Source organism: Pongo pygmaeus, chromosome 15 (assembly GCF_028885625.2).
Source record: "Pongo pygmaeus isolate AG05252 chromosome 15, NHGRI_mPonPyg2-v2.0_pri, whole genome shotgun sequence".
NCBI lineage: Eukaryota > Metazoa > Chordata > Mammalia > Primates > Hominidae > Pongo > Pongo pygmaeus.
In genome coordinates, this window is record NC_072388.2 from 30,433,846 (window position 1) to 30,455,192 (window position 21,347).

Here is a 21,347-nt window from a genome sequence, read left to right on the forward strand (position 1 = left end):
TTGTCTATTTTATTTTTAGCTTGATTCAGATAAATAGTAAAATACTTGGTGAATTTTATGGTGTATTAGTATAAGCTGGTATTCAGATGATTTTTTATTTTTAACCTCTTTTTAAATTGTTTTCCTGTCTTATTCCAGGCCCTGAATATTTTCCTCCTCTTTATATTAGCAATTACCAACTTGTATTCCTTCTAATCAGTGTTTTTTCTTTGTATTTTACTGCTCCCGTCTTATCTAAATCCACCATCAATTAGTGTCTTAAAAGATTTTGCTGCTTTAGGCACTGTAATGGGGTTTGGAGACTGGCAGAAGAATAAAACCAAAATAAGTATGTTTTAGGTAAATGTTAATATGTATATATTGAGTCACAAGGTATTAATCTGATATTAAGAAATCATGACTTCATACCATGCCATTATATTAATATAGTAAATCTTAGGTTTAGCATTAACTTCTGATTTCTAGAACCTCACTCTATCTGTAAATTGTTCATTCCAGATATAAAAGTAATGAAGTATATGAAAATGTTTCTGTTGTCATTTGTCTATATCAGAATGCATAAGTTATGAGAAAAGCATGCTTTTTGTTTTTTAGTGTGTATCATTTAACTTCTTGACAGTCATTAGGTTGACAGTTAGTGTTCACATCTGAGAGAACCTGATTTAGGTTCTTGAAAGAATTTTGTGAAGGCCGAAAAAAAACTGGATGTAAAAAGCTTACTATATAGAAAGAGCAAGCAGGATGTAGTGGCTCACACCTGTAATTCCAGCACTTTGGGAGGGCAAGGCAGGCAGATCACTTGAGGTCAGGAGTTCAAGACCAGCCTGGCCAACATGGTGAAAACCCATCTGTACTGAAAATATAAAAATTAGCCAGGCTGGTGGTGTGTACCTGTAATCCCAGCTACTCAGGAGGCTGAGGCAGGAGAATCGCCTGAACCCAGAAGGTGGAGGTTGCAGTGAGCCAGGATCGTGCCACTGCACTCCAGCCTGGGCGACAGAGCGAGATTCCAAAAAAAAAAAGCTTACTATAGGAAGGCAGTACTTACAGATCTGATGGGATAGGCTTACACTTTGTTGAATGAGCAAAGATTCTTTATTCAACAAAGTCTTGAAGTGCTTGAAAGTTTCAAATTTTCTTTTTTTGTACCTATTTTCTCTACCTTGCTTAATTTCTTCAGAGTTGATATGGAATATTCATTATATCCATTGTTACCTTGAAAACATCCCCTTAGGGGAGAAAGTGAAAATCACCTTTGTACAGGAAGTGTGTTTAAAAGAATGAGAAAGGTTCTTTTCTAGACCCTTCAACCAGCATCTTTTCTAGCCTGCCTTGAGTTAGGTCCTGCACCTGTTCCTAACCAATACAGTCTGTCCAGGGGAGTAGAATCATCCAACTGAATTTAGGTCTGACCAGCCTGGGCAACATAGTGAGATACCATCCCTACAAAAATGTACAATCTCAGCTGGGCATAGTGATGAGCCCCGAAGGATCACTTGAACCCAAGAGTTTGAGATTGCAGTGAACTGTGACTGCACCACTGCATTCTAGCCTGTGCAACAGAGCGAGACGCTGTCTCGAAAAAAAAGAAAAACGAGTTTAGGTTTTAGTCTTTATCCTGAGAGCTCTGAGTGAAATTGGCTTTCTGTGAAATTAAGGTAATTTCTAAGATATGAAAACCACAACGTCTACTGCAGGCAAGATTTGTATCTTGTTTATAGTTGATCTCCATGGCCTAGCACAGTACTCCGTGTCATAGTGTGATCAGTTGAAGTCAGCATAAATGTATGGCCTTTGTTTTTGTAAAAGAACTGTTCATGTGTTTAATTACCATTTATTTTGTCTCAGGAAAACTCATTTTATTCAACAAGCATTTTGGTAAATGCCTACTGTGCCTGAACACTGTTAGAAACTAATATGGGCATGACTTGGTCATTCATTGGATCTGCTTTCAAGAAATTCAGTCTAATAAAATTGATTTTGCTGAAAATTAAATATGTTTTATATTTTCAACAAATTTAGCCAGACTTCTGGTTCTTTCTCATATTTTATCTCATCTGGAAATAATTTACTTAGGCTTTCTTCAGTACCATTTCTGTTGCTTTCTTCCTGGGTAACTGGCTAAATTGGTCTACCTGGTTAACTAGATGTATGGTGTTTGTATAATTTCTCATAAAGTTAAAATTTGTTTCTTCAGCATTTTTGGTGCTGGCTACACCAATTTATGATAACATAAGTGTGGATATGTAGTGCAAGTATTTCTGGCAGTATTTTACTATTTGCCATTTCTTTGAATTCTGTGTTGTCCATTTGATCATGATTTATTGCTTTTCAAATTCAGATTGAAATGTAATTAGATGGTTAATTTTTAAAGTATATTTCTGATTTATATATTTTGTTGAGACTTAATTTGAAAGATTATGTCAGTGGCATACATTTTCGCTAATTTAAATTTGGCTTTCTATACAAACTTTTTCTTAGTGTTTATAGCAGCATACTGAATATTTTGTAAAAGCATAGTACAGATTATTGAAGTTACTCATTTCTTCAGCAGATTAATAGTAAATGTTAAGTATGTGTCAAGGAGGCACTTCTATAACATAGGTAATTGTGTTCTTACGTTAATGGACAGTTGTTAGTATTGCAAGACTATAGGTAAATTTATAGGTTTGCCAATTTATGTACACCACAATTTTGTATACAAAAAATTGTGTCAATCCTAGGAGAGATTTTTTACAGTAGATGCAGTGTTATGATTTCTTGCTCTGTAATGTTTTCCTGTCATCTCAGCTAACGTGTGGATGGAGTACTCAAGTAAATAGGGCTTAATCTGTGACTTTTAAAAAAGAGAAACCCCAGAGCATAGGAGGGTTGCTTTTTAAAAATCGTAGTAATTTTTGATGTTTAGAATCCTTACAACAAAATATAAGGATATGACAAAAGAGATCTTATGATTGTATCTTAGTCAAAACAAAGGGTACAACTTGCATACATTGTATAACATAATTATTTTGAACTTTTTGAAAATTGTCCTTAGCCTTTGAAAATCTGAGTAAAGGTTTGGGTATTTTCCCTAGAAAAATGCACATGCACAAAATTTTACTGGAGTTTTAACGGTTTCAAATACTTTCTAAAGGCCTGTGGATCCCAGTTTAAGAAACTCCTTTTATAAGATGAGAGGGAGGAGGAAGACACTGAAATTTGGGGAAGCTGGGTAGAAATCCACTCATTCACTTGAATAGTTAGTTGCTTTGCTAGAACTTTCTCCAAGTGACTCCAGGTTTATTTTTTGTTAAGTTGTTAATGGCATTAATAAAATATCTGCCACATATATAATATATGTTGAAGTGCTTTTTAGGAAGATGTTATCTTAGAGAGTAAAGGTTCCTGAGTCAAGGTTAAAATTAGTTTGCCTGATAAGTATGTACAAAAACCTAGACCACATTTATTTATTTACTCTCTGTTGTTTTTTATTTCCTCTTTTCACCTAGTGTTAGCATAAAGGGTGTGAGAGAGTCTTCACAGTGTAAGTTTTCTGAAGTGTGTTTGGACTTTCGGCCAGCAGTTACAGCTTTTATAGGCTTCAAAAGGGGATTAAATAAACCTTCAGAGTGCTGGGTCCCCTGAAGGCTTCTTTCTTACACCAGTGTGTGAAACTATAATGTAATGCTGCTTCTCACTGCCTGATCACTTTATATTGTAGTTTAATTTTGTTTTTCTATGTTATATTATAACCTTTCTGAGGGCAGTTATGGTTATCATTCAACTTTGTATAACCTGAAGTATTGTTTCTCAGTCTTGAGTCATGTGTGGACCTTTTTTAAAGTTAATATTCTCAGGCTTTTCAGAAATATATCTGTAGCTATTTCCCAAACTTGAGTTATTGGTCTTTGTTTTTACTAGTCTAGCACAGTGGCTATCAACCAGGGTCAGTTTGGCCCTCCAGGAACCATATGGCAATGTCTAGAGACATTTTTGGGTGTCACAACTGGAAGTAGGAGGTTGCTACTGGCATCTAGTGGGTAGAAGCCAGGGTTACTGCTAAACATTGCAGAATTCACAGGCCATCTTCCACAACAAAGGATTATACAGCCCAAAGTGCCAATAATCTTGAAGTTGAGAAACCCTGGTGTAGGAGACTATGTCTTGAAGAAAATGTCTATGAAGTTCTAGAAGTCAGTCATACAAGGCATGTTTGTATCTGTTCAATAAGAAAGGTAGGGTTTTCCATATAGGTCATAGCTTTTTCTTCCCCAGCCTCACCGTGATTGGGTAAGAATATATTTTCAGGATTATGTTAACTGTGGGCCAGAGCTACATGCTGTTGTCATTTATCATACTTGACTGTTTATCATTCATTATTCTGCTATAAAATGTGTTGCTTCCATTCCATTTTCATACTAGTTGAGGTTGTCATTATTTCTTACCTGCATTATCACAAATGCCTTTTTTAAAGAAATAAAGATTCTATTTTGAGCTAATCGTTGATTCACATGCTATTGTTTAAAAAAAAAAAAAGAAAAAGACCCCATGTGCTCTTTGCCCATTTTCCCACAATGGTAATATCCTGCAAAACTGTAGTACAATATCACAGCCAGGGTGTTGACATTAATATGATCTACAGATCTTATTCAGATTTCCCCAGTTTTACTTGTACTAATTTGTACATGTGTATATTTTTTCTTAGCAGTTTTTCATGTGTATAGGTTTGTGTGTCCCTCCCATAGTCAAGATGTAAAACAGTTCCATCCACTAGCAAATTACTTGTTTTGTCTTTTTATAACTACATGCTTTTCCTTCTCCTCACCCATCCCTAACCACTGACAGCCACTACTTTGTTTTTCATTTCTGTAATTTTGTCATTTCAAGAATGTAATATAAATGGAATCACAGGGCATATAACTTTCTGGGATTGACTTTCATTTAGCATAATGCCCTTGAGATTCAGCCAAGTTGTTGCATGCATCAACAGTTTGTTCTTTTTATTGCTGAATAATATTCCATAATATGGGTACATCAGTGTTTTAACCTGTTGAAGGACATCAGGTCGTTCCAGTTTTTGTCCATCTTGAATAAAGTTGTCATGAACATTCGAATACAGGATAAGAAACTGCCAAACTGTTTTCCAGAGTGGGTATACTATTTTATTTATTTATTTATTTATTGAGATGGAGTCTCACTCTGTTGCCCAGGCTATAGTGCAGTGGCGCGATCTCAGCTCACTGCAGCCTCTGCCTCCCAGGTTCAAATAATTCTCTGCCTCAGCCTCCTGAATATGTGGGATTACAGGTGCCCACCCCCACACCCGACTAATTTTTGTATTTTTAGTAGAGACAGGGTTTCACCATCTTGGCCAGGCTGGTCTTGAACTCCTGACCTCGTGATCCATCCGCCTCAGCCTCCCAAAGTGCTGGGATTACAGGCATGGGCCGCTGCACTCGGCCTGGGTATACTATTTTAAATCCCTACTGGCAATGTATGATGGATCCAGTTTCTCCACATCCTCACCAATATTTGTGGTGCAGCAACTTTTTAAATTAGGTTTCCGTGTTCTATTCATCATTTTTTTCAAACTGTTATTTATGTTGCTTTCTGGGGGGCAGTGCTAAAATAGAAGTTCCTGATCCCTGTCCGTACAAAGTGTATTTGTAACCTCTGTATAAAGTTCCAAATACCTGAGTTAGGCATCTAAAGCCATTTGCAGTATGGCCCTTGCTGACCTTTTAACCTTATTCATTCCCACACATACTCTTAAGCTCCAGGTACATCAAAATAGATGGAAAATAGTAGCTGGCTCAGAGCTGTTGTGAAGATTAAGATTATGCACATAGTACTAACAAGTGCCTAACAGATAGTAAGCAGTAAATAAATGGCAGTTTCTGGTGATTTCATAGTCTTCATCCCGACATATAGTAGGCACCCAAATGTTTAGATGAGTAAATGACTTACGCACTAGATCCTTTCTAACTTCCAAAAATCTCCCTGGCCTCATCCATTCCTATATAAGTTCTACCCTTTGAATCCAGATTTCAGTCTTACATTTAGTTATTTTGACATTTAATCACATATTATTTTGTATGTGCTATTAATGACTGGTAGCGAGGTGTTTTTTCATTATAACAGATTATATGTTTCTCAAGGGCATTAAATTCCACTGATTTTTAATATCCTTTACAGCAAACTAACATGCTATGCACATAGTATAGTAATTTCTTCAGTTCTTACAGACTGTTGAAAGTACACCACCTTTTTTTCCAAGTGAATTCACATACAGTTGGCTATTCTTCCTGTAACTTGATGATGTGAGTAATCATTATTTCATATGAATCCTGATTAGGTTAGGATGCTTAAGCTTAGACATACCTGTCTAGTAACTCCTATAGGAATAAAGAATTAGGTAAATGAAACTGTTACCATAAATGGTATATAAGCCAATAGTACTTTGTATATTAACAGAAATCTTACGTGGTGAAGGCTTTCATCTGGTGCCTGTTTTTAGTTGTTTGCTTCTGTCAATGTTTACTGAGTACCTACCATGTGCTATATATATTGTGCCAGTTACAGGAACCAAAAGGAAATGTGACCAGATTTTAAATAGTATTTTGGAAGTTGTACCAAATAGGGCTTGTGATATGTTTGCTGTGGAGAGTAAAGGAAAAGAGAAAACCAAGATTGACTCCTAGGTTTATGGTTTGAGCAGTTGGGTAGATTTACTAAGATAGCAAAGACTAAGGGTGAAAGGATTCAGACTAGAAAGAATAAAGACAACTGCTTTTTATGTTTAAAATATCTGTGTTGACAAATGAGTAGAAGTGTCAAAGTCTAAAAATTAGATGTATGAGTCTGGTACTCCAAGGAAGTGTTATCAGGATGTATAAAGGATTTAAAGTTTTGGGATTAGATAAATTCACATAAGGGCAGAGTACAGCTAGAGAAGAAGGGAGAACTCACAACTGAGTTTGAGTAGAAGAGTTTTTGGTAGATTAAACTGAAAGGAAATCCTTAGTGGGAAAAGAGAAAAGCTAGTGAAGAGGATGATATGGGAGCCAACAGATCAAGTGTTTAAGGAGGAAGTTCAGGAAAGAATGTTGCTGAGAGATCAAGGATGAAGAAAAAAGTTTCTTATTCATTTGATAGTATCTGGTCTTGACAAGCGGTTTAAGGGAATGGTAGGGAAAGCCAGATGGAAGTGGGTTGAAGACTTACTGGAATGGAAAAAGTAGAGACAATGGATGTAGATGACATATTCAAGAAGTTTTGCTGTGAAAGGGAGGAAGAATTGGGGCAGTAACTAGAAGGCAATGTGGGATCAAAGGAGGGTTTTTGTGTTAAAAGATGAGAGAGATTGGAGAGTATTTATATGTTCATAAGAATGACCCAGGAGAGGGACAAATTGATGCTATAGGAGAAAAGTAATGGGGAATGGGAGTGATGCTGAAGGAGAAGAAAGAGGAAGGAGAATCAGGATTTAGGTACTGCAGTTATTATAGAGGGAAAAGATGAAATAGAGTAGGGTTATAGTTAGATTGGTCCTGGCGGTAATAAGAGGGAGTTCCTATTTTTTCTGCTTTCTCAATTAAATGTGATTTCAGGCCATTAGGAAGGGAGAGGAAGATAGGTAGTGCCTGTATTACTTGGGTTTTTTAAATTTCAGAATATGCTGTGATATGTGGAGAGTCTCAAGTATGAGACAGTATATAGGGACCAGAGGAAACTCAGATTGAAAGTCATTGGAGTAAATTATGATTTCAGATCTTTTTCCTTTTTGGAAAGAGAAGTATTAAAATTTATATAATTTTTGCTATGCTTACATGAATATAAATGATGTTATAGAAATGGGATTATACTGTTTATAAGACTTAAAATTTATCTGGTATATGTGTGAATCTATTAAAATCAACGTTCAGTGCTTATTCTTAATTTGGGCGTACTTGACCTGACAAAGTAAAGGAGATCCCTTAAAATTGCTGACTCTTTGTTTCCATAGACGTTTAATTATTTCTGCTATAATTTGTTGCTGCTTGATAGATTGAATTCTAGATCATTGTCAAGTGAGTTTGCTTGTATGGTTAAAGGCTTTTTGCCTTAACAACTCCAGTATTAATACTGCTCTTTTAAAATATACGTATATATTACTTAACTCTTTGGAGTCCTTTCTTTAAATGGCATGTGGTTGATTGGGTTTACTTTTACACTAAGCCCGAGAATCTTTTTGTTATAGTTGATCCTGTTGCATTTATATTTATTTTATAAGTTTTGGCTTCCTTTTTTCTTGTTTTCTAGTTTTTATTCTTCATTAGCAAAGAAAAAAGAGAAAAAGGAAGGAGCTATTAATTTATGTACTTCATATTTTTATCTTTAAATATATTGAACTCCTATTACAGTTTACCATCTTTATTCCACCTCCCAAATAGTATATTATTGTACCTGTTGTGCACTGGTGGAATTATATTATCTCTCATATCTCATCCCTCATCTCCCTTTATATAGGGTAGGTTGAGGCTTTTAGTTCTGGCCTGTTATCAGGTTATTTTTACATTTTATAGCTTTACCTACAAAATTATAAATTATATTTATAGCCATACCACTGTTAATTAGAATTAGTTTTACAATATTCAGTGTTCACTCTTACATTTTTCATATCATAAATTCTCCAGTGTAAGTTTTTTTTAGTTGATTTTGTATCATGTTGTTAAGATTTTTCAGGAGTTTGAAACTATTATAATTTAAATATAATTATTACATATTTGCAAACTTTTTAAAAAAATGTATAAGTTGCGAGTTATACATGCCTAAATGACATATTGGCTAAGAATTCTTGACACATGTTTCCCATGAACATTCCTGTAGATGAGTCTTCAGGCTTCCAGTTTTCCGGAGAACTCTGAGGCTGTCCTGCTTTTTTTTTCCCCCACTGTTGGTCATTTGTTTCTTCTGCCTGGATGCTTTTAAGATTCTTTGTAGCTTACCAAGTTCAGCATGATATGCCCTTAACTTGTTGATTCACTCTTATTTGTTGTTTATTTTTCCTGGTACATAGTAAGGTCGTTTAATCTACAAATTAAGCTCATTATTTTAGAAGAGACCTCAAGTATCTCTTTCTGGACCATTTGTACTAATTTATTTCATAGTGTTCCAGATGTTTGAGGTATGTTTATGAACAAAGCAGATGAAAATTCCTGCCCTTGTATAGAGCTTAAATTGTAGCGGAGGAGACCAAAAAAAAAAAAAAAAAGATACATGAGTAGTTACATAGTGTTGTGGAGAGAAAAGGCAGGGTAAGAGGAACAGAGTACTGGGGGGAAGGGGCTGGGAAAGACAGCAGTAGGATTGCTTTTGCTTTTTTTTTTAAGAGATGGGATCTTGCTGTGTTGCCCAGGCTGGAATTTAAACTCCTAAGCTCAAGCTATCCTTCCATCTCAGCCTCCCAAGTAGCTGGGATTGGATTACAATTTTTAATAGGTTGGTCAGTGTAGGCCTCATTGAGAAGGTAAAGGGAACGGCCACTACAAAAGTGCTAAGGCAGGAGCATTCCTGGCATATTAAAATAGCAAGGAAACCATGTGACTTGAGGAAGGCATAAATGATGAGGGAAATTAGGTCAAAATGTAAAGGAGCGGAGTCCAAGGCATGCAGATTGTACATGTCTATTCAAGGAGCCAACATTCTAGCTCTCTAGAGAATGGCCTGTAGGGAATTATGGTAGAAGCAGGGGATATTAAGCAGGTGATGCAGTAATCCATATATGTGAAATGATGATAGCTTTATGGGCCAGGGAGTTAACAATGAAGATGGTAAAAAGTAAGTAGATTCTGTATCTATCCATTTGCTTAACAGTTGGAAGTAGGGTATGAGAGAAAAAGGAGATCGAGGATGACTCCAAGATTTGTATTCCAAGCAACTGAAAGGATAGAATTCTCAAAAACTGAGATGGAGAAGGCTGCAGATAGATTACATTTTAAGGAAAGCATGAGAGGTTTTTCTTAGACTTTAAACTGATGTTGTTAGGGTGTTTTACATTAGTTTAGGCTTCAGGAGAAAGAGCTACGCTGGAAGTAATAATTTAGCTTATCAGCATATAGATGATGTTACCAAGAGGGTGAGTATAGATGGAAAAAAGAAGACAATCAGAGCCTGGGGCTGTGGCTCAACCTGTAATTCCAGCACTTTGGGGGACCAAGGCAGGAGAATTAAGGCCAAGGTGTTCAGGGCTACAGTGAGCTATAATTGTGCCACTGCACTACAGCTTGAGTACAGAGCAAGATGCTGTCTCAAATAACAGCAGCAAAAGACAGTCAGAGACTGATTAGGATATTCACAACATTACAGTGTTGATGAGGAGGGACCAGAAAAGGAGACTAAAATGGGGAGAGCGAGTAAGATAACAGGGGTGGTCCCTTTAGAAGTCCAGTGAAGAGACTGACTGCTGAAAAGTCAAGATGAGAACTGAGAACTAATTATGGAAGACAGTCTTTGGTGACCTTAATAAGAGCAGATTGATTTAGTGGAGTTTTGAGGGTGATAACTAATTTGAGTGCATTTAGGAATGAATGGAAGGAGAGGAATTGGCGACATCTTGTATAGATTACTTGTATATAGTTTGTCTGCAAAAGGGAGTAGAAGATTGAGACTTCTTTTTTAAATGAGAGCAAAACCCAGTGTTTTGTGGTGTGTATAATAAGAATGATATAGCAGGAAAAGGAACTCTCTGATGGTCTTTTCCATTTTATTTTGATCTTTTCAATTATATTGAATCTTTTATTTGCTACTTCTAAGCAGGTTTTTGTTTCTGTGATGAGTTTTTTCTTTTAGTTTCTTTACATTTCATCTCCTGTTGTCATGACGGAGTCTCACTCTATCACTAGGCTGGAGTGCAGTGGCACGATCTCAGCTCACTGTAACCTCCCGGGTTCAAGCGATTCTCCTGCCTCAGACTACAGGCTCACGCCACCATGCCCAGCTGATTTTTGTATTTTTAGTAGAGGTGGTGTTTCACCATGTTGGCCAGGATGGTCTCGATCTCCCGACATTGTGATCCACCCGTTTTGGCCTCCCAAAGTTCTGGGATTACAGGCGTGAGCCACCACGCCTGGCCTCTTTGATTTTTTTAATTTCAAGAATCACATGTAAGAAAATAGACATCCAGTTTTCTTGTTTCCACAACTGGTTCTTTGAGAGCCTAGTCAACTGCATTTCGCTGCTCAAGTTTTGTTCAATTTTTGGTTACTGGTGAAGCATTTGAGGTGTTTGGTTTTTTAAAAATGTTACTGTAGTATTTATTTGAAGATGTTGCTTAGGTGACCCCTTGTGTTGCTGATATTACTAAAGTAGAAAGAGCAGTTTCTGGAAAGGGCTGTTTTCTTCTTCCTAGTCATGTTTACGTATACAAATGAGAGTTTTTAATATGTTGGACACTTAAAGAGATGTAATTGCTGAATGGAATGTTTGTTTTACTATGATGTGCTTTTGCAGATAAGAAATTCGCTTAAGTGGCTAGAAAAAAGACTGGGCATTTGCATTTAAGTAGAAGTTCAGATATGAATGAATGTAGTAATGAATCAAAAACTGGATTTTCAGTCGGGCGTGGTGGCTCACGCCTATAATCCCAGCACTTTGGGAGGCTGAGGCGGGCAGATTACAAGGTCAGGAGATCAAGACCATCCTGGCTAACGTGGTGAAACCCTGTCTCTACTAAGAATACAAAAAATTAGCCGGGCATGGTGGTGGGCGCTTGTAGTCCCAGCTACTCAGGAGGCTGAGGCAGGAGAGTGGTGTGAACCCGGGAGGCGGAGCTTGCAGTGAGCTGAGATGGCGCCACTGCACTCCAGCCTGGGCAATAGAACCTCAAAAAAAAAAAAAATTGGGTTTTCATACTTCAGAATTTGTTTTCCACCGGCCCAATTATTTTATTGGCGGTACCATTTCTAACTAAAGGTTTATCAAAAACTAGATATAAACAATACCATGCTACTAATTTTTCTCTTACATTTCAGAACTTCGATGGCATTTTATAGCAATTGTAATCATCTAGTCTTAGTTTATGAAATAGGTTTCTAGTTACATATATCATTTTGAGTTACAAGTTTATAGCTACAGATCAGGAACTCTTCAACCAAAGGGTGCTTATCAGAATTTTGTGGAGAATTTTTCAAAAGTCACATGTTTTAAAAGAGCACCTTGAAGTGTAAATGATTAAGAACTATCACTTACAGAAAAAAGGAATCGTATACATTTTTGTTCATCACAAAAGCTACCATAGGAGTGTCTAATCCAAAACTGTATTTTTCTGCATAGAATTTTCCTTCGTAGCTGTGTCATTAATTAGTGGAAAAATTAGAAGTCACATAGGCTCCCCTCCCCTTGTTATATGTATGGATTATAATTTGACTGTCAGAGCAGTTCTTTATTTCTAAAGTATCCCTTTTGAGTTGGCCAGAAATTCCTTGCTGTAAGCTACTTAGCCTTTCATTACATTAGATTGCTAGCTCTGAATCTTGGTGTAACTGCAGATTTAAATAATTTGCCCTTATAACTTTATGGACCTTGGGACGTATTTACTGGCATAAGCCAGAGAATCTATAATTTTGCTTTCCTGTCACAACCCCCCAATTTTTAATTAAGTATTCAGGGCTGTCTGGATAAGGTTGAGACTTCACTTTTTCCTCTTTCCTGTGACCCCACAGATAGGGACAGAATTATTTCAGAATCATCGGAAAGTTTAAATTGACTCCTAAATGCTAGTACTAAGAAAAGGAGTTAAGAGGTGATTGGAACATTTAGAGTTGGCTAGCTAGTTTGTTTTTCTTAAAACTTTATATTCCTCAGATGGTATTACAGACTGTTAAGATCCCTTCCTTCCTGCTGTTCCCACCATAGTCTAGGCATTGCCATTTTCATTAATCTACCTAAGTGTAGGCCAGGCGCAGTGGCTCACGCCTGTAATCCCAGTACTTTGGGAGGCCGAGGCGGGCAGATCACGAGGTCAGGAGATTGAGACCATCCTGGCTAACACGGTGAAACCCTCATGTCTAGTAAAAATACAAAAAATTAGCCAGGCGTGGTGGCACACGCCTGTAGTCCCAGCTACTCGGGAGGCTGAGGCAGGAGAATGGCGTGAACCCAGGAGGCAGAGCTTGCAGTGAGCTGAGATCACGCCACTGCACTCCAGCCTGGGCCACAGAGCTAGACTCCGTCTCAAAAAAAAAAAAAAATCTACCTAAGTGTAAGCTCTTTTACCACTGCATTTATCTCCAAACAGAAAACATCTGCTTCAGTTTTCATTTTTCTAATCAAATGATAATATAGCTAATAGTTGGTAGGCTGCAATGCACCTTTGTGTTCCTGAGAAAGAAAAGAACTCAGCCACCGTACTCCTGCCTCAACTTTGAGGTTATAGTCTCTTCATTTCCACTTCCTTGCACATTGTTCTGTATTGGTGGTGGTTGAAGTGGAGGGATCATTTAAGGAATAAGGATCCACACCACTTCACTTGCACTTGTCTTGCTGAGTTAGGTCTTGAGCCAGAAACAAACACTCCAATGCCCCCTTGATAACATTCCAGACACCTAGTTGTGTTTGGTTTAATCTGCACTTAACAGAGTTGCATATAATCTGCATCACCAGAGAATGATGGTATAAGAGGATTTAGAAGTTAGATTTCATGAGCTCTGAGAATTTGCTGGATGGAGTGACCTGAAATTGAAAGGATTTAATTAAGTATTTAAGATATTTAAGATATTCAGAGACTCAGAAGAATACGTTGAAGTATGCATTCAAAAGACAGACTTCCAGAAATAATGAGAAACTAAGATGAAGACCATTGTTTTCAGGCATTGAAAGCCCTGCCTGTGCGCCTTCCCCTGCCCACACATATACATTTTTCTGATTAAAAATGATACATTTTTGTCCAACTTGAAAACCAGTACGACAAATATGACAAATATTAATAGATTTGTGATTTATGCCAGAGAAAATAAAAATTTGCAGATTAAACTGAAAAACAAGGGCTGTCAATAAAAGTGGCCTAATATCCTCTGAATTTCTGAAAACTTGCCCATCTTTGTATACTTCAGAAACTCTCAGTGGGATGTGCACAGTAGAGTCATCTGTAGGAATCCTTGCTATACTCTACTCTAGAGAGTGAATCAGAATCTCTTCAGTAGTTTGATTCCCAAAAATACTTCCTTAAGTTTTTGAGATGTTCATTCTTTGGTTAAGAATCATTTTCCCTCTAATGCTACATTGAAGTTAAACTGAAAATTCTTACTTAATTTTGCCTTTTTACTATACTGAAAATGTTTTGTACATTACTTATGAATGTTACCCTAACATTTAAGAAAGTATCGGAGCGGGAGCGGTGGCTCACGCCTGTAATACCAGCACTTTGGGAGGCCAAGGCGGGTGGATCACGAGGTCAGGAGATCCAGACTATCCTGGCCAACACGGTGAAACCGCGTCTCTACTAAAAAAAATACAAAAAAATTTGCCGGGCTTGGTGGCGGGCACCCGTAGTCCCAGCTACTCAGGAGGCTGAGGCAGGAGAGTGGTGTGAACCCGGGAGGCGGAGCTTGCAGTGAGCCGAGATTGCGCCACTGCACTCCAGCCTGGGTGGCAGCCAGACTCCGTCTCAAAAAAAAAAAAAAAAAGCATCGGCTGGGTGCTGTGGCTCATGCATGTAGTCCCAGCACTTGGCGAGGCTGAGGCAGGTGAATCATGAGGTCAGGAGTTCGAAACCAGCCTGGTCAACATGGTGAAACCCCATCTCTACTAAAAATACAAAAAAAAAAAAAATTAGCTGGGCTTGGTGGTGCGTGCCTGTAATCCCAGCTACTCGGAAGGCTGAGGCAGGAGACTTGCTTGAACCCGGGAGGCGGAGGTTGCAGTGAGCTGAGGTTGCACCACTGCTCTCCAAGCTGGGTGACAGAGCGAGACTCCGTCTAAAAAAAATAAAAATAAGCTACTGGGCGCGGTAGCTCACGCCTGTAATCCCAGCACTTTGGGAGGCCGAGGTGGGTGGACCACAAGGTCAGAAGATTGAGACCATCCTGGCTGATACGGTGAAACCCCCGTCTCTACTAAAAATACAAAAATTATCTGGGCGTGGTGGCGGGCGCCTGTAGTCCCAGCTACTCTGGAGGCTGAGGCAGGAGAATGACATGAACCCGGGAGGCGGAGCTTGCAGTGAGCCTAGACCCTGCGCCACTGCACTCCAGCCTGGGTGACAGAGCAAGACTCCGTCTCAAAAAATAAATAAATAAAAAAAATAAGGCTGGGGTCAGTGGCTCACACCTGTAATCCCACCACTTTGGGAGGCCGAGGCGGGCGGATCACGAGGTCAGGAGATGGAGACCATCCTGGTTAACACGGTGAAACCCGTCTCTACTAAAAATACAAAAAAAAATTAGCCGGGCGTAGTGGTGGGCACCTGTAGTCCCAGCTACTTGGGAGGCTGAGGCAGGAGAATGGCGTGAACCCAGGAAGAGGAGCTTGCAGTGAGCCGAGATCGCGTCACTGCACTCCAGTCTGGGCGACAGAGCGAGACTCCATCTCAAAAAAAAATAAAAATAAAAAGCGTCAGTAGGTAGGAAGAAAATGGAAAAATAAGGGACAAATGATGGAACTAACGGTTCATGGAGTTATATAGCATCATTATACAATCAATAATTAGAGCTCTTACGTTCTTACAAATATAGATAGACACAGAAAACTCACTCGGACTTGCCTCAAGAGACCAAATGAAATTAATATATCACACCTAAACTGAATCAGGTATTGCTTGCCCCTAGTTTGTCCCTTGTGTTGGCATTGAAAAGTGATATTTTCTGTTCTCTCCTGACCTATCAAGTCTGTTATTTTCCAAAGAGAACATTTTCTTCCAATAAGCCATTTTTTTCTGTTCACTTATGTCTCCAATCAAGTTGCTACTTCTGGCAAAATTTATTTAGCGAGTCATATTGGTGGACATTTAGGTTGGATGTGGCTATAAAATTTTTCTTTTGATCCGAACTGTGTATTTACATTGCTTATTACTCTTATTCTGAAATTAATTTTAATAGTGTTAACTTAAATATGTTTTCTTATAGCAGAAAAAGAAAACTAAGAACTTCAATCCACCAACACGTAGAAATTGGGAAAGTAATTACTTTGGGATGCCCCTCCAGGATCTGGTTACAGCTGAGAAGTCCATACCACTATTTGTTGAGAAATGTGTGGAATTTATTGAAGATACAGGTAGGATAGAAGAATCATTGCAAGAGATTTGATTTTAAATTTCACTTTTGATACACCAACAGTTTGTCAAATGTTTGTGATTTGTTAATATAGTTCTCATTATTAGGACTGTTTTGTATTAACTCCATCTGATCAGGTAACCATCTGATATTTGAAAGAAGTTTTTGTTGTTGACCAATAATGCTTTTATTGGACTTCTCTTAAAGTAATAAATGGCTAAGTTGAATACTAAAATGTTAAACTTACCTTATTCTGGAATTTAGAATAACTTTAGTTACGCTATTTAATGAAGAGATATAGTTATGGTTTGAATAGTGTGGTGGAAGTTTTTCATACTTTTAAGTCCAATACTGTTTACTTGCATTACCCATTTTACACATGGATTTTTCTTTTAAAACTTACAGCAATAGTTGTAAATGCGTAAAAGGCAGCTTGTTCTATTTGTGATGCTACTATTTATTCAGTTCTAGCTTGACATGATTTATATGATTTGAGTTGTATTTTTAAAGAATGCATAGATATCCTCATTTTAAAAACAAGCCTGCTCTTATGTTTACTTTGCCTAATGTAATCTCAAAACTAAACAAAATAGGCAAGTTAAAGGTGGAAAATAGGGACAGAAGATTGTTGTTTTTGAGTGTATTTAAAATGAACACGAGTTAACCATGAAACCTTAGTGACTGAATGTACTACACATTTTAATGGCTTGAAAACATGAGCTAAGTCAGTTTTAGCTTTGTTACTAATGAACCCTTGATAGATAAGCATTGTTTAAAAAAAAAAGTAGGATACTCTTGTTCTCGCTAAAAAATCATGCTCATTTTTACTCACATGTACACCTTGCCCGTCGGTTTATCAGCTTAAGTTGTATATATATTGAGTTATCTATTTGGTAAGGAATGTTGACACTTTCAGTTTTAATGAGAGGGTAGAATGTGCAGTGGCTTATGACTGTAATCCCAGCACTTTGGGAGGCCGAGGCAGGCGGATCACAAGGTCAGGAGATCGAGACCATCCTGGCCAACATGGTGAAACCCTATCTCTACTAAAAACACAAAAATTATCTGGGCATTGTGGTTTGTGCCTGTAGTCCCAGCTACTTGGGAGGCTGAGGCAGAAGAATTGCTCGAACCCAGGAGGTGAAGGTTGCAGTGAGCCGAGATCATGCCACTGCACTCCAGCCTGGTGACAGAGTGAGACTCCATCTCAAAAAAAAAAAAAAAAAGAAGAAATTCCATTATCCACTAGTTTTGTAGTTGAAATGGCATGTGTCTTCTGCCTTCAGTTAATAAGTATTAATTTATAGAGGCTACATTTGAATATGCTCTTTATCATTTATTTTTCCCTTCAGCAAATACTTGAGAAGTGTTATTAGACAAATTTCTTGTCTATATTTCTGTCCACCTTTAATGTAGCAGAAATGCAAAGGTTCTTAAAATATTAGCTTCCTGCTTTGGATTTAAAGAATTCTCATTTTCTCTAGTATTATAATTAAGCTTATGGATACAACTGAACAATTAGAAAATACTTTCCTTTAGTGATTGAAAAGCAATAATAAAATTATAGATTAGCGTTTTGTACATTTATTATTTAAAATTTCTATTTCTTGAATATTTCATAGTAGTTGAGTGATTCGGTTTGAGGAAAATAAATGAATTCCAAATATAGGATAAAATGCGGGTCTAGTCCAATTCTTAAAACAACTTGAATTAGTTTAGGTCAACTCTCAGGCAATTTATATATTTAAGTGCTTTGGTAGAAAGATAACATAGACCGTAGAATAGGATAAAAGATTAAACTAGTTCTTTTGTTGTCGTTGTAGTATATTGTTTGATTTTATTACCGATTTTAAAACTACTAAGCGGTTTTAGCAGAAATTCCTAATTGCCTATGAGATTGTGTCTTTTGAGAAATTCGTTCATTTCATCTAAATTTCATCAATTTACAGCTCTCAAAATGGACTGTAGCATAACCTTCTTATATTTAAGGTTCAACTTGTAAATATATTGCAGATACCCATTACTTAAAAATTGTGATATTTTGCTGTTTATAGATCCTTAGATGTAGTGATATAAATGATCAGTAATTGTGTTGTTATAATCAGTCCTCTTCTTTAAAAGACTAACCTTTCTTGAACAACCCTGAAGAAAATATTGACAGTTTTAAGAATCAGCTTTATTGATATAATTTACATACAACAAAATTTGCTAGTTTGAATCGTACAGTATGAATTTTTATAATCTGTAGTCATATAACTGCCACCACAATCAAGATTTATTTTCATCACCCCCAAAAGCGTCTGGTGTTTTATTATTTTATTAAGTATAATGTTAGCTGTTGGATTTTTGTAGATGAACTTTATCTGGTTGAAAAAGTACTCTAACATTCCTAGTTTGCTGAGTTTTTATACAAAATAGGTGTTGATTTTGTCACGTGGTTTTCTGCATCTGTTGAGGTTATCTTATGATTGTTTTTTTGCTGTGGATGGTGAATTATATTGATTTTTCACATGTTAAACTAACCTTACATCCCTGGGATAAATACCACTTGGTCATGTTTTATCCTTTTTATGTATTGCTGGATTCATTTTCTAAAATGTTAAGGATTTTTGCATCCTGAAGGATTTTAGTCTGTAGTTTTCTTTTCTTGCAATGTCTTTGTCTGGTTGGTATCAGAGTGAAAAGCTGGCACCATAGATTAAGTTTATTTTCTGGAAGAGTTTATGTAGAATTGGTAATATTTCTTTCTTTAATTTTAGTAGAATTCATCAGTGAAATGATTTTGACCTGGAATTTGTTTGTGAGGAGGTTTTTAATTTAAGTTTCTTTAGTAGGTATAGGGCTATTCAGATTTTTTATTTCTTCTGGAGTAAGCATTGGTTGTTTGTGTGTTTTGAGGAATTCATTCATTTCATCTAAATTGACAAGGTTTTTATTAAAATTCCTTATTATCCTTTTAGTGCCTTCTAGCATCTGTAGTGACGCCTTTCTTCCCTGATATTACTAAATTGTGTCTTTTTTGTTGTGGTTGAGGTTTATCAATTTTATTGATCACTTCAAAGGACCAGCTTTTGCTTTTACTAATTTTCCTTTTTTTTTTCCCATTTTTTAATTTATTGAATTCTACTTGTTTCTTTCTTCTTTGGTTTCTCTGAAGTTTCTTAAAATAGAAATCTAAATTACTGTGTTAGACCAGTTTTCTTTTCTACTGTAAATATCTAATGGTCCAGATTTTCCTCTAAGCATTGTTTTAGCTGTATTCCATATAGATATGTTGTGTTCCATTTTTGTTTAATTCAAAATACTTTGTAATTTCCATTTTTTTTTTAAAAATTAACTCATCGGTTATTAGATTTCTAAATATTTGGTGGTTTTCCACATCTTTTTTGTTCATTTCTAGTTTAATTATTTTGCATTTGAAAAACAAGGAGTTTGATTCCAGGATAAGTTTATTGAAGAGTTTAATGAGACCTTGAACTGAATGTTTATTATAGTGTGAAGGGTTCTATAAATGTCGGATCAAATTCTTTGAGTGTGTTGGTCAAGTCCTGTATGTCCTATTTTATATCCTATTTTTCTTGTTTAACTTTTGTAAAATTAAAGAATACTGTTGAAATCTGCAATCATGATTGTAGATTGTGTGTTTCTCCTTTCAGTTCTATTAGATTTTACATCATGTATTTTGAAGATCTTTTAATTTCACACACATTTAGGATTATGTCTTTTTTTTTTTTTTTTTTTGAGACAGGGTTCTCTCTCTAACACCCAGGCTGAAGTGCGGAGGTGTAACCTCGGCTAGTTGCAACCTCCGCCTCCCCGGCTCAGGCAATCCTCCCACCTCAGCCTCCCGAATAGCTGGGACTGTCACCACACCCAGCCACCTTTTTTGGTTTTAGTAGAAACAGAGTTTTGCCATTTTCCCCAGCCTGGTCTCAAACTCCTGAGCTCAAGCAGTCTTCCCACCTAAGTCCCCCAAAGTGCTGGGATTATAGGTGTGAGCCACCGTGCTTGGCCAGGATTGTCTTACGAACTGACGTATTATCATTATAAAGCATTTCTTTTTATGCTTTGTCATATTCTTTGTTCTGAAGTCTACTTTGCCTACTATTAATATAGCCAATGTTTTTTCCTTTGAGTAGTGTTTGTGATATATCTTTTTCTTTACTTATGCTTTTATGTATCTTCATTTCTAATGTGGTATACATCTTTATAGTTTACCTTCGAGTGATATACCACTTTAATGTGTTTTATAAGAATCTTAGAACAGTATACTTCCCTCATGCCTTGTTCTGTTGTTATATATTTTAAATCTATAATGTTTTAAAATCACCATACATGTTTATAATTTTTGCTTTAAACAGATTGTTGTCCTTGTTTTTGAAAGATACTTTCTTAGATTAGAATTCTCTTTAATGTAATAGCTTTATTGAAATATAATTCACTTTATACAGTACACCCATTTAAAGCGTACAGTTTATTCACAGAGTTGTACCAGCATCAGCACAATCAATTTTAGAACATTTTCATCATCCCAAGAAGAAGTACTATACTGATTAAGCAATCACTTTCTATTCCCTACTCTCACCTCCCCCCATCAACTTTCTGCCTTTACAGGCTTGCCTATTCCTGGATATTTCATATAAATTGAATAATATATAATGTGGTCTTTTGTGATTGGCTTCTTTCATTTAACAGTTTTCAAGTTATTCATGTTGTATCATCTATCAGTACTTAATTTCTTTTTATTGCTGAATAATTTTACATTGATGGACACTTGGTTTGTTTCTACTTTTTAACTCTTGTGAAGAGTGCTGCTGTGAACATTACTGTCAGAGTTTGTGTGTGGACATATGTTTTCACCTCTTGGGTATATACTTAGAGTGGAATTGTTGGATCTGTGTTTAGCCTTTTAAGGAACTACCAGACTCTTTCAAAGAGGTGGCACCACTTGACATTCCCATCAGCAATGTGAGTTCCAATTTCTCCACATTTTGCCAATGTTTATTTTTCTTTTTGATTATAGTCATATAAGTGGTAATGTGAAATGTATCTCATATGATTTTGATTTGCATTTCCCTGATGACTAATGATGCAGAACATCTTTTTAAGTGCTTTATT

The 21,347-nt window shown here is 36.6% G+C and overlaps 1 protein-coding gene across 7 annotated transcripts in view; it reads left to right on the forward strand.

Moving 5' to 3' along the window:
* The window catches only part of ARHGAP5 (Rho GTPase activating protein 5), an 84,493-nt gene that overhangs the window by 25,192 nt on the left and 37,954 nt on the right, over window positions 1–21,347 (forward strand). For 6 of the 7 annotated variants that reach the window (XM_054449561.2, XM_054449559.2, XM_054449562.2 and 3 more), the window contains one exon: window positions 16,083–16,230. In XM_054449561.2, the coding sequence (XP_054305536.2) occupies window positions 16,083–16,230 (148 nt within the window). The remainder of the gene's footprint in view (window positions 1–16,082; window positions 16,231–21,347) is intronic. The other variant, XM_054449564.2, reaches the window with a different exon arrangement.